The sequence below is a fragment of the Artemia sp. Qi Xiang Cuo genome, chromosome 12, assembly GCF_049724085.1.
Source record: "Artemia sp. Qi Xiang Cuo chromosome 12, ASM4972408v1, whole genome shotgun sequence".
NCBI classification, from domain to species: Eukaryota; Metazoa; Arthropoda; class Branchiopoda; order Anostraca; family Artemiidae; genus Artemia; species Artemia sp. Qi Xiang Cuo.
Window position 1 is genome coordinate 3,801,013 of NC_142805.1, and position 12,179 is coordinate 3,813,191.

General features: G+C 35.8%; 1 protein-coding gene across 2 annotated transcripts in view; it reads left to right on the forward strand.

Annotated features, from left to right (window-relative positions):
* Positions 1 to 12,179, forward strand: part of sll (adenosine 3'-phospho 5'-phosphosulfate transporter 1) — a 242,696-nt gene that overhangs the window by 28,283 nt on the left and 202,234 nt on the right. The window contains exon 2 of one of the 2 annotated variants that reach the window (XM_089097483.1): positions 2,286 to 2,456. In XM_089097483.1, coding sequence (XP_088953609.1) covers positions 2,286 to 2,456 — 171 coding nt within the window. Of the gene's footprint in view, positions 1 to 2,285; positions 2,457 to 12,179 lie in introns of those variants that run through there. The other variant, XM_089097482.1, reaches the window with a different exon arrangement.

A 12,179-nucleotide genomic window follows, 5' to 3' on the forward strand; every position in this document is an offset into this window, starting at 1 on the left:
CTTACAACGAAGCTGTTAGAAGTGATGTATTGCCCCCTCTCACATAATGTTCTAAATATATTGTTAAACTTGATTTGAAAATAATCTGTTTCTCTCCTTCCATACAGGTTACGATACTACAATTCTAATTATTGCCTCAAAGTGTTTTAATTTGACAGAAGAATAGTTCCTTTGGCTGCCGCGTTCGTAAACAAAACCGGAAAAAGGGTGACTGCTAATTTTAGGCCTCGCGCTATGTCAAAACCAGAGCGAGCTAATAACAACAGTGACGGAAGTCAGTGGTCGCTTTTAGCTAGGATATAGAAGGAAGGAATTTAACGAAATGCTATTTCTTTTTGTGAGAATTTGGGGGGGGGGTGAGCGGGAAATATAGAGGGAAGGAATTTATCGAAATGGTATTTCTTTTTGCGATGGGGTTGTACGACAATAGGGGGGGGGGTTAGGTTTTGAGGGTAAAGGAATATATTTACATTGATTATAATAATGTTTGTATTGTTTGTTGTGGGGGGGGGGTTGAGGGTAAAGGAATATATTTACATTGAGTATAAAGATTGTATGGTTTGTTGGGGAGGGGGGGATTTAGCTGGAAATATAGAGGGAAGGAATTTATCGAAAAAAGTATTTCTTTTGCGATGGGGTTGTAAGACAATAGGGGGGGGGGTTAGGTTTTGAGGGTAAAGGAATATATTAACGTTTTCTATAAAGATTGTATAGTTTGTTGGCGGGGGGGGGGTTGAGGGTAAAGGAATATATTTACATTGAGTATAATGATTGTATGGTTTGTTGGGGGGGGGATTTAGCTGGAAATATAGAGGGAAGGAATTTAACGAAATGCTATTTCTTTTTGTGAGAATTTGGGGGGGGGGATTTAGCTGGAAATATAGAGGGAAGGAATTTATCAAAAAAAGTATTTCTTTTGCGATGGGGTTGTAAGACAATAGGAGGGGGGATAGGTTTTGAGGGTAAAAAGAACATATTTTATGTTTTCTATAAAGATTGCATGGTTTGTGGGGGGTGTTTGAGGGTAAAGGAATATATTTGCGTTTTAGCTGAATATACTGGAGGGTGTCCAAGGAAAATTCATTTGAAAATAAAAATGTACTTACATTGAAAATTGCGGCTGCCAAGGCCTCAAGCTCATCAAATTTATCCATTGTTATATCAACTGTGTCAAATACTTTCTGATAATTGAATCGCATTGCATGCCCGTTATATACGAAATATCTAGGTCGAATTGTTGTGTAAACAAAGCCCTCTGGTTGGCTGAGAATGGGGATGTAACCGACTCACTGATTGGCTAAGAAGGGGGATCTAACTGTTTCCCGGGAACTCGTAACATTTGGCTTGGAAACAATAACAAATACTATTTCCGGATCATAACATCTGGCTTGAACAGGAAGGAAATGTCATTAACTGTTTCTCGGAACCTCATAACATTTGGCTCGAATAACAACAACAAATACTATTTCCGGATCATAACATCTGCCTCGAACAGGAAGGAAGTGTCATTAACTTTGCTTCGAACGACAACAACATTTGCCTCGAATAACAATAACAAATACTATTTCCGGATCATAACATTTGGCTTGAACAACAATAACAACATTAACCTTGACATTTGCTTCGAACGGTAACAACATTTGCCTCGAATAACAATAACAAATACTATTTCCGGATCATAACATCTGCCTCGAACAGGAAGGTAGTGTCATTAACTTTGCTTCGAACGACAACAACATTGACCCCATTAACCACGTGTTCTCTCTAATGACTCTGTTCAAAACAACAACAACATTGACCTTGACATTCGCTAAGAGCGTGTCAAAAACAACAACAACAACATTGACCCCATTAACCACGTATTCTCTCTAATGACTCTGTTCAAAACAACAACAACATTGACCTTGACATTCGCTGAGAGCGTGTCCAAAACAATAACAATAACATTGACCCCATTAACCACGTGTTCTCTCTAATGACTCTGTTCAAAACAACAACAACATTGACCTTGGCATTTGCCTCGGAAACAATAACAACATTGACCTTGGCATTCGCTAAGAGCGTGCCAAAAACACACCTGGAGAAAGAGGTCATTGACCCCATTAACCACGTGGTTCTATGCCCATATATGGTGCCCCCGTCGGAGATATTATGGCATCTCTACTTACGCATTCCTTTTTTTTTTTAACTACATCTTTGTCTGAATTTACTGGATTTTCTTTTTCGTAAAATGTATATACATTTTTGTCAAACTTCTTTTATATCTGTTTTAATTATGTTTTTAGAAGTTGAAGATGCTTTACCAAGTGACATTAAGAAGCAGGTTGACAATTCAGACCCTTTTTTGTTTCCCAAACTAGAAGATGGTCCGACGACTACTTTTCCAAGCATTTCGGTACCATATAAACTTGAACCTGAGTCTCAGGAATTTGGCCTCACATCTATCAGTGATCAAGGTAAAAAATAAAGAGGTCCGGGATTAACTTAATAAGATAACAATGATTAGAATTTGAATTAAAAAAGTAAAATCTTTACTCTAACTAGAATACTACTACTTACGACTGAAGGCAGAACCAAGCTGCCCTAAGCCAAGAGACGTACAAATTTTTGTTGTTGGGTGACGCCTTAGGTTTTAGACTTTTAGAGTGAGAGAAGGAGGCGATACCCTAACTCTTGTTAGTAATGATTTTTATTCGAAAACCAAGGTTGATTTGCACATCAATTTAAGTCTCACTCGTTTTAAGATTTATTTATTCATTTACATTAATATCCATTGTATGTTTGTTTGCATTGATTGTTTATTTAATTTCTTTTCATTTATACTTCAATAGCAAAATATTTGTTTTAGTTTTTAGCTTGATTTTCATATTCAATCCAAGCATTACTCGCTTTAAGATCTGTTTATTCAATTATGTTATTACTTTTTGTATCTTTTTTCCTATGATTGTTCATTTAATTTCTGTTTGTTTTGGGCTTCATTTATGCTTTAATAGTAATTTCTGGTCGTTTTGAGTTTGTACATTAACAGGTATTTGTTCAAAATGGCCTTTACTTTTCTTTGAAAAGCTTATTTTTAGGAAAGTTAATTAATTTTTGTTCGTTTTTGATTGCAAAAACTTTCAATTTTTTTAAATTCCTCATTTCAAAATCAAACTTAAAAAAAAAAATCAAATCTTCATCAAAGTATCAAAACTGGTAACAAAGTAACAATATCAAAGTGAAAGAAGTTTGTCCCCTTTGAAATGAGCTCCCTGAGAAGTTTATACGATGACCCCTTCTATATGAATTACGTCTGGGAAAAAAAATAAATTGAGTGTGGGTGGACGCTGGCTACCCTCCAATCACTTTTTACTCTTAAAAAATGTACTACAACTTTCAATATCCAATCAAATGAGCCCTCTATTAGGTTTATACGAGCATCCCTTCCATAAGAACCATACATGCCCCCAGGGCATAACTTACAGCACCTATTCTCAGGCCCTTGGGGGCTGTGTCGACACCGAAGTTTTTGTTATCTGAACTTTGAACTATTTTTAACAAAATCTGTATCTCAAAATTTTTATCTGATACATTTAGGGCGGGGGGGGGGGGCTAGTTGCCCTCCAATCTCTTTTGACCCTTAAAAAGTGAACGAGAACTTTCAATTTCGAATCAAATGAACCCTTTCCGAACTTTATACATGCATCGCTTTCATAAAAATGATATAGGTCCCCAGATCATTACTTACCCTGCCTGACTCCGGACCATGGGGGGTTGTTTCGATACAGAAGTTTTTCTTCTCTGACCTGTGAATTATTTTTAATGGAATAGCTATTTTAAAAATTTTGTTGGATAGGCTTGGGGAAAAAAGGGTGTGTGCTAGTGGGGGGGGGGGGAGCTAGTTGCCCTCGGATATCTTTTGACTCTTTAAAAAGTAAACTAGAACTTTCAATCCCTTTCATAAGAACCATACATGCCCTTAGGGCATAACTTAGAACACCTTCTCCTTGGCCCTGGGGGGCTGTATTGACATCGGAGTTTTTCTTATCCGACATTTGAACTATTTTTTTCTAACAAAATGTCTATCTCAAAATTTTCAGCCGATGGGTTTGTAAAAAGATGGCGTGGAGGGTGGGGGCGAGATGCCCTCGGATCTCTTTTGACTATTAAAAAGTGAACTCGAACTTTCAGTTTCAAATCCAATGAGCCAGCTCTGAGGTTTTTACGATTATCCCTTTCATAAGAACCATATATACCCCTGGGCATAACTTACAACGCCTGCCCCCGGGCCCTGGGGGGGTTGTTAGACATCTGAGTTTTGTTATCTGAGTTTTGAACAATTTTAGCTTAAGGGCTACCTCTAAATTTGTATCAGATGCCGTCGGGAAAATTGGTCGTGGAGGGGGGGGGATAGTTGCCCTCCAATCTCTATTGATTCTCAAAATCTGGACTAGAACTTTCATTTTTAATTCAAGTTAGCCCTCTATAAAGTTTATACGAGCATCCCTTCAATAACAACCATATATGTCCCGAGGGCATAACTTACAACGCCCACCCTTGGGCCTTGGGGGGCTTTGTCGACACCAGAGTTTTTGTTATATGAACTTTGAAGTATTTTTAACAAAATGTCAATTTCAAAATTTTTATCTGACGCATTTAGGGCGTGGAGGAGGGGGGGCTAGTTGCCCTTCAAGCTCTTTTGATTCTTAAAAAGTGAACGAGAACATTCAGATTCCAATTAAATGAATCCACTCCGAAGTTTATACAAGCACCCCCTCCATAATAATGATATATGCCTCCAGAGCATTACTTACAACGCCTGCCTCTGGGCCATGGGGGGTTGCATCGACACAGGAGTTTTTCTTATCTAACCTTTGAATTATTTTTAATCAAATTGCTATTTAAAAAATGTATTGGTAAAATTTTTTTTAATGAAATGGCTATTTTTAAAAACGCTATAACGTTGCCTCCGATAAACTTACTTGAACTTTACTTGACCACTTACATTGCAATGGCTTCCCAATCTCTAATCTTTTAATTTGTATTTCAACTCTAATTTCTAACCTTATTATTTTATTAAGTACGTCACTTCTTCTTATTTTTCTATACCTTATTCAACAATTATTCCTTTGTTATCTCACTGTTTATATCATCAGCATTCGTTCAAGAGTCGTTAAGATTTTAAAATTTAGATTTTACTGAATTACAAGAAAGACAGGAAAACGGAGAAAAGAGGCTAATAATAGACATAATCATAGGAAGAGCTTCCAAGCACCTCAACAATAATTTCTTATAGATTTAATGCGTACGGTAATCTTCCAAGCAATAATGGAAAACGAAGGTGGATATTTTTGTATCTCCAATCGCGGGAAAAAAAATGAATTAAACGATAGACCGGAATAAAACTGGGTAGCAAAAATTAAATCTAACTTAAATCGTAAAGCACAAAATGCGTTTGAAGGACTGCCGACTGAAGATGCAAGGGACTTGTAAAAACTCTAAAAGACTAGGGCTGGCTGATTTGAGTTACGTTTGGAACACATGCTTTAGAAATCTAGAACTGAAGCAAAGAAAAATTCAGGTACTTAGAAAGAGTTCCTTAACAGACTAATCGATCTAGAGTTGAATTTTTTAAATATTACAAAATATCCATCAGATAAAAAGAAATCAAAACTTGGAAGCAGACGTATAGGGATAATATCGCCAATTAGAAGAGAAGAGTAGAGTTTCAAGAATTAGTAAAATTTTGGATTCCTAGGTTATTTTACTAGAAACAATCCCAATAGAGGAAAACACATTTAACAATATCTTGGGATGTAACCGATTATAGCAAAAAAATTTATGCGTTTTCAGAATATTACAATAGACACTTAAAATTGACCAGAAAGTTGGCTAAAATGGATGTTGATTATTGTTGTCGATCGAAGTGACGTGTTAACAAGCGTCACTAATAGATAATAAGTCAACCGTATCGCCACGATTACAGCAATTTGTTATAATGAAGATAAGTACTCATGCTGATTAGCCTGGGATAGAATACAAATTTCAAAGTAATATTTTATCTTTCTAAGAAGTATAGTAATTTTTCTCTTCCAAGCACCGTAGATTTAGTCCTGTCCGAGTAAGGCATTGGCAAAAGTAAGGCAGCTGCTTAAAAATCATTTGCTCGGTTTCAAAAGATCATAGAAGTGTTTCATAGGAGAAATTTTATTTTCAGGGGGGTAATAGTCCACGAACAGAAAGAGGAATATTTCTGAACCTTTTTTGCAAAACTACGCACATCGAATTTTAAAAAACGTATTTTTTCAAATAAAAGTCAAGAGCAATATTGAAACTTTAAATTAAAAAGAAATATTCCACATATAAGAGATATATATATCCACATATGAAGACCTCGGAGGCGTGCTTGTTTTGTTCTCATGAGGTAATGGTATCAAACCAATGGTCCTAAAATATCCAGAGACGAGTCACTCAAACGTAAATTAGAAGTTCTGATGTGCTTTTTAATTAACAAAACAACTCTATTCAGCATAGTTGAAAACTCCAAGCATTTTGGACTAATCTAAATGTCCATTGTGAACATGGTAATATGGCTACTTGCTGGGCCGCGTCAGTGGTTTAAAAATTTATGCTTGTAAAAAGTTTACAGACTTTTTTTTTTTGGGGGGGGGGAGATATAGAGGTAGGAAGGAGAGGCAGATACTTTAAAAGTGTGGCCGGTGTTTATTGTCTTTTAAATTATCCTCACCATATTTTCACTTGAAAAGAGAATTTAAGCTCTAATCGTCTTTCCGATCACTTCAGAACCCCCCCCCCCCCTTCCATGGAATCTCCCTGGAACTTTCCAAAAATGTAAAAAATTTGATGCCCTTTAGAGGGAAGAGGGAGAGGCATATACTTTAAAAGAGTGGCTAGGGTTTATCGTCTTTTACATTATCATCAGCATATTTTCATTTGAAAACAGACTTTCATCTGTAATTGTCTCTCCGATCACTTCAGAAATTCCTCCTTCCACGGAATTTTTTTCAAGGAAATCAAGTCACGCCAAAATTTTCCGTGGACAATTTCCCCTGAACATTTTCACGTGCAAAATAAAGCCAGTAAAGAGAAAGTAAAACAAAGAAAAAGATTTTCAAATGTCAAATCCCCTTATTATAAAATTTTCCTTGGCAATTTCCCTCTCCAGGAACAAAATCTACAAGAAACCCACTTCAATTATAAATCTCCTCCCGAAAAAAGTATATACTTCCCAGTTACATATACTGCACATAAACAATGGGCAAATTTTATAATTTGAAGAACTGGACCAGGGGGCTTCGCAGGATTGTGTTATTTTCAAACGCATAATTTTGGAACAATTCAGCCTTGTTGAACAACATGGTTACCTAAAGATTTCTATGGAAGTATTTGGGGGAAAGTGGAATTGGTGATACTGGCTAGTTGCCCTCTAATCTGTTTAGTCACTTGAAAAGGGCAATAGAACTTTTAATTATTTTTCCAATGAGCCCTTCCCTCGATGTCCTAGGAGCATTAGGGCATCAAACTTTGATAATAACACAAAATTTGTGTTATAAAAATGAAAAGCTCAGCACTAGATCTAGAGCCCGCACAAGTCCCAATGTAATTGTATTGAACCTCATAAAGAGACAAAATCCTAATTTTTAATGTTTCAAATAAGCTCAACAACCAGTAAATATGAAGCAGTTTATATAATAGACCTACGATTAAAGTGAATATACCACTTGATACCATTTTTTAGGCTCTTTCTGAAAAGAGAGACTTTTTTGCAAATTTGATTTTAAGTCCTTTTAGAAACCCTGAAAATAATGATTTCTTGCCACAATTTTTGAACATAAAAAAAAATGGGTTAACACATTGATTTTAAACTTACTAGTTCATTATAAATCAAAAAAATTCAAAACAATTCCGCCATGTTTTCTTCTTATCCAGTTAGGCCAGATAAAACTGTCATGGCTTCTAAATGTAAAAAAAATATCATAGTCGAAAGTCTTTTAACCTTTTTGCACCCAAAAACCATAGAAAGAAACTATCATTTTCATGGGTCCAAAACTGCTTAATGTTGAAATTGCAAGAAAATAAGTTAAAGCTGCTCCATATATACAAACAAAACTGTCTCAAATTAGAAAAAGGAATCCCAATGTGGCTTAAAATCCTTCTAAAATCATCTGAGTTGTGTTGTCTAAACCTAGAATCAAAAAAAAGCTGACTCAAAACAAAATTAAGGAAAATATGAATCTTTCAGTGATTAAGGCAGGTATAGACCAGTTTTCCAAAGTATTGTCAAAGCCTTAAAAATAAGGAAGGAGTAGGAACAAGAGATTAGAAAAACCCTCTTATAGTATACTGTAGGCTCTGAATTTATCCATGGAAGTTTCATTCTCCTAACACATTCACTTTTCAATATTAGAAGAAGCCTCTAACTAGGATTTTGCTTTAAATTATCCCTTAAGTGCTATAAAAGTATAATGATTGATGCCAAAAAGAATTTTCATCCCCCCCCTTCCTAGTGAGGTCAGATGTGGCCCTAGTCTAAAGGCTAAGACACCCCAGTACTCAAACAAATATTTTGACCAACTGTATGGTTCCTAAACAGGAATAATGGGTTCCTAATTTTGGACAGAAAAAAAAAATTAACATGTATTGTCATTTTAAAATACATATATAGATATTTATTCCTTAAAGTTTTGATAATTTTTATTTATTAAAGTTCAAAAAGTAAAAACATTTAAAATGTATTTTCTGTAAAGTGCAAATTATGTTCTGGTCTTGAGAAGGCATGGGGTTTAAGAGTCAGGTGGGGTTTACATGCTTAAGGCTCAGGTGGATCCTTACTATAAAAGGGGAAGCAGCACTCATAAGATATCTGTATCTTAAGAAGCACACTGAGAACAAATGACGCAGAACAAGTAACAAAATCTCCTTATTCATGAACAAGATTGCTAGAAGAATCTATAGTCATACCCGCCTCTTCTTAGTATTTTTGTTTCCTCTCTTTTCTTTATTATTCTTTCCTTCATTATTTGCCTCCTTATTGTCTCTCCTTTCCTTACAAGAAAGCGAGAACAGCTTTTCCTTGTAAAAGTGAATCTCTTCAAAATTCAATAAATCAAAGATGCAGGGATGGCTGAAACCTATTAAAGTAAGAAGTATAAAAAGTTTTTGTAAATGAGCTTATTTTATTTGTTATTAATATATGCATTGTTAACTATAATGCCCTAAAATAAAGGATCAGTATTACCGTTATCTGTCAATTAAGACAAGACAAAAAAAAAAATCAGAAAATGCTCCAGTGATAAACCTTACATAAATAATCACATAAAAATGTTAATCCGCACGAAAATAAGCTCATTTAAAAGGGGTAATTTAGCTGAATCAAATAAGTTAAGAAAGGAATTAAAAAGTCAAATTAGAAAAGTTGCCCGAGCCTACTATAAAAATAAAATTAAAAACTTGCGCCATGATAAATCAAAGAACTGGTACTCTGAAATTAAAAAACTTACCGGCAAGAGGCAAGAACAACTAAATTTTAATATGAATGAACCTCCAAAGACCACAAGATGGAACCTCCATCAACAAGATGGATCAGGTAATGAGATGTTGACGTGGATTTGAGATTACCAAACTGTCTAAGATCAATGAGGGAGAGGACTTTCATTTTAAGCCAGTCTGCGAGAAAACTTTCATACAATTTTCAAAAAATTGAGGTAAGGGTAATAGGATGAATGCGCCATCTAAGCCAGGCTTCCCATTTTTCTTTTTGATTGGGGTAATAAAGCCTTGTTTCCAATATTGAGGGAACTGTCCAGATTCGGTAATCTCATTTAACAGGGTGGATAGGGGTTTTTCTTCAAAGACATAATTCATAATCTTCAAAGACATAATTTCTGGACCTTTTAACTACACTGAACAAAATGGCTATCTCAAATATGATGATTGAATGTGTTTGGGAAATGACTGGTGTATGGGATTATGTCTTATGTCTTTGAATATAACTTCCCCCCCCCCCCATATCTCCCTCCCTTCGGTCAAAGGTTGCAAGTGACGCCCAGGGGGCATGTAAGGTTTTTATTGACATGAGGGTCATATAAGACTCACAGTGGATTCATTTGATTGATCATAAGAAACTAAAGCGTTCTTTATCAGAGTAAAAGTTACTAGCAGGCCAATAGCCCCTCCCCCCCACCCCCCCACACACACGTCTTATTTTCCAGAAACGCATCTCATAGAAATTTTAAGATGGCCATTTGTTATCGTAGAAACTTTGAATAGGGCTCAGTCGGTTGGCAATTGAAAGGGCTAGTACCTTCTTTAATAGTCAAAAGGGACTGGAGGGCAACCCCCCCCCATGCCGATCATTTCCCCAAACACTTCCAGTCAAAATCTCGAGATAGTTATTTTGTTTGACGTTGTTTAAAAGTCCAGAAATTATGTCTTTGAGGATGAGAACCCCCTCATGGTCCTCAGGGCAAGGGTTGTAAGGTATGCTCCGAGGGCATTTAAGGTTTTTTTGGAAACGGGGTCGTATACACTTCGGAGGGGGCTCATTGGATTGGAAATCGGATGTTGAAGAGCCATTTTTAAGAGTCAAATTTATCAAAGGGCAGCTATGCCCCTCCCCACGTCATATTTTCTCCAAATGCATCCGATAGAAATTCTAATATAGCCATTTGTTGAAAAATAGTCCAAAGATCTCATAACAAGGTCTTTGGGGTTGACACAACCCCCCAAAGCATGGGGATAAGGGTTTTAAGTTATGCCCTGGGGATGTAAGGTTTTTATGAAGAGGTGTTCTTGTGAACTTTAGAGGAGGCTGATTTGATTTGAAATGCATACTTCTAGTTTCATTTTAAGAGTCAAGCGTGATTAAACGAAATTAGCCCCCCCCCCTCCTCATGATATCCTCTTGACTTTAAACATAAGCGAGTACAAGTGAGAGGAAGCCACGTTTAATACAGGACCACAAACACAATATACACTTGTAGTCATTTAACATTACACGGAAAAGCAGTTGTAGAATATGAACTAAATCAAAACAGAAGATTAAAGTGTGAACCTTCAGACATGTGGCAAAGCATGATATCAGAACCCATGTATGTCAGCAAGTCTTACCTTGATGTGTAAGCTGCGGGGGGGTTTGAAAAAGCAAAAAAGCGATATCTGTATATTTGTGGTACTACAACTACAGTTATTGTAACTAATGACGCTTAGAGTATTAAGGTGAAACTTCTAGGAAGCATTTAGGGGGCGTTCCAATTAAACGTAAAAACTGTATATATGCATGTTTTCATAAAGGCATATAAGCAATATCATAGGCAGCACCACTCTATAATAGCTAGAAATATCATTGAAACATTTAAAGGGGCTAATTCGATTCAAAATTAAAAGTTTCTACCATTTCTGGTGACAAAAATGGGTTTAAAACAAAGTTGAGCATTGGTACTAAACTGCCTCTGAGCTATAAAATTCTTGTGGACAAAATTTATGAAGCTACTTCTCCATCCAACCCTGATAAAAAAAAACCTGATTTTTCATTACCGTTTTTCTGTTGTGCTATTCAGTTTTTTTTTTTTGTAAAAACTAGTTTAAAAATCATTTATGTAAATCTTTTAAATTAAAAATAGGCTCACTTAGAAACTATGGTCAAGAAATAGATTATATCGCGCACTCTCGTTTACACATTAACTTCTAAATTTAAAAAACAATCAAATGAGTTAAATAATAACAACCAATGGGAGATAGCAAAACAGTCACCATGAAATGACGACATTATATTAAAAAATAACTTTCTTAATGACGCTGATAGACGTTTTGGAAACGAAATTTTTAAAGATTTGTCCCATGTAGTTTTAACAGTTGACAAAGTTTGTAATACAAATTAAAAATACAAAAAAAAGCTATAATAGGAAAAAACCATGGCCACCAAATTTAGAATTTTCTTAAACGGTTCATAGATTTTTTTTTAGTCTCAAAAAGATTATTAATAAAAATTTCAAGCAACAACACTCTGATACATGTTCATGAGCTACTGAACAAAATGATTCAGCTACTGAAATTTATATGTGGTGTGATGTTACAACCCCGTCTGCGAAGACGGGGCCCCCAGCCCCCCATTGCACTTCCTGGCTGAAGGGCCACGAAACGGAGATCAGCACCGCCGGTTTGGACCTTAAGGGTCTAGT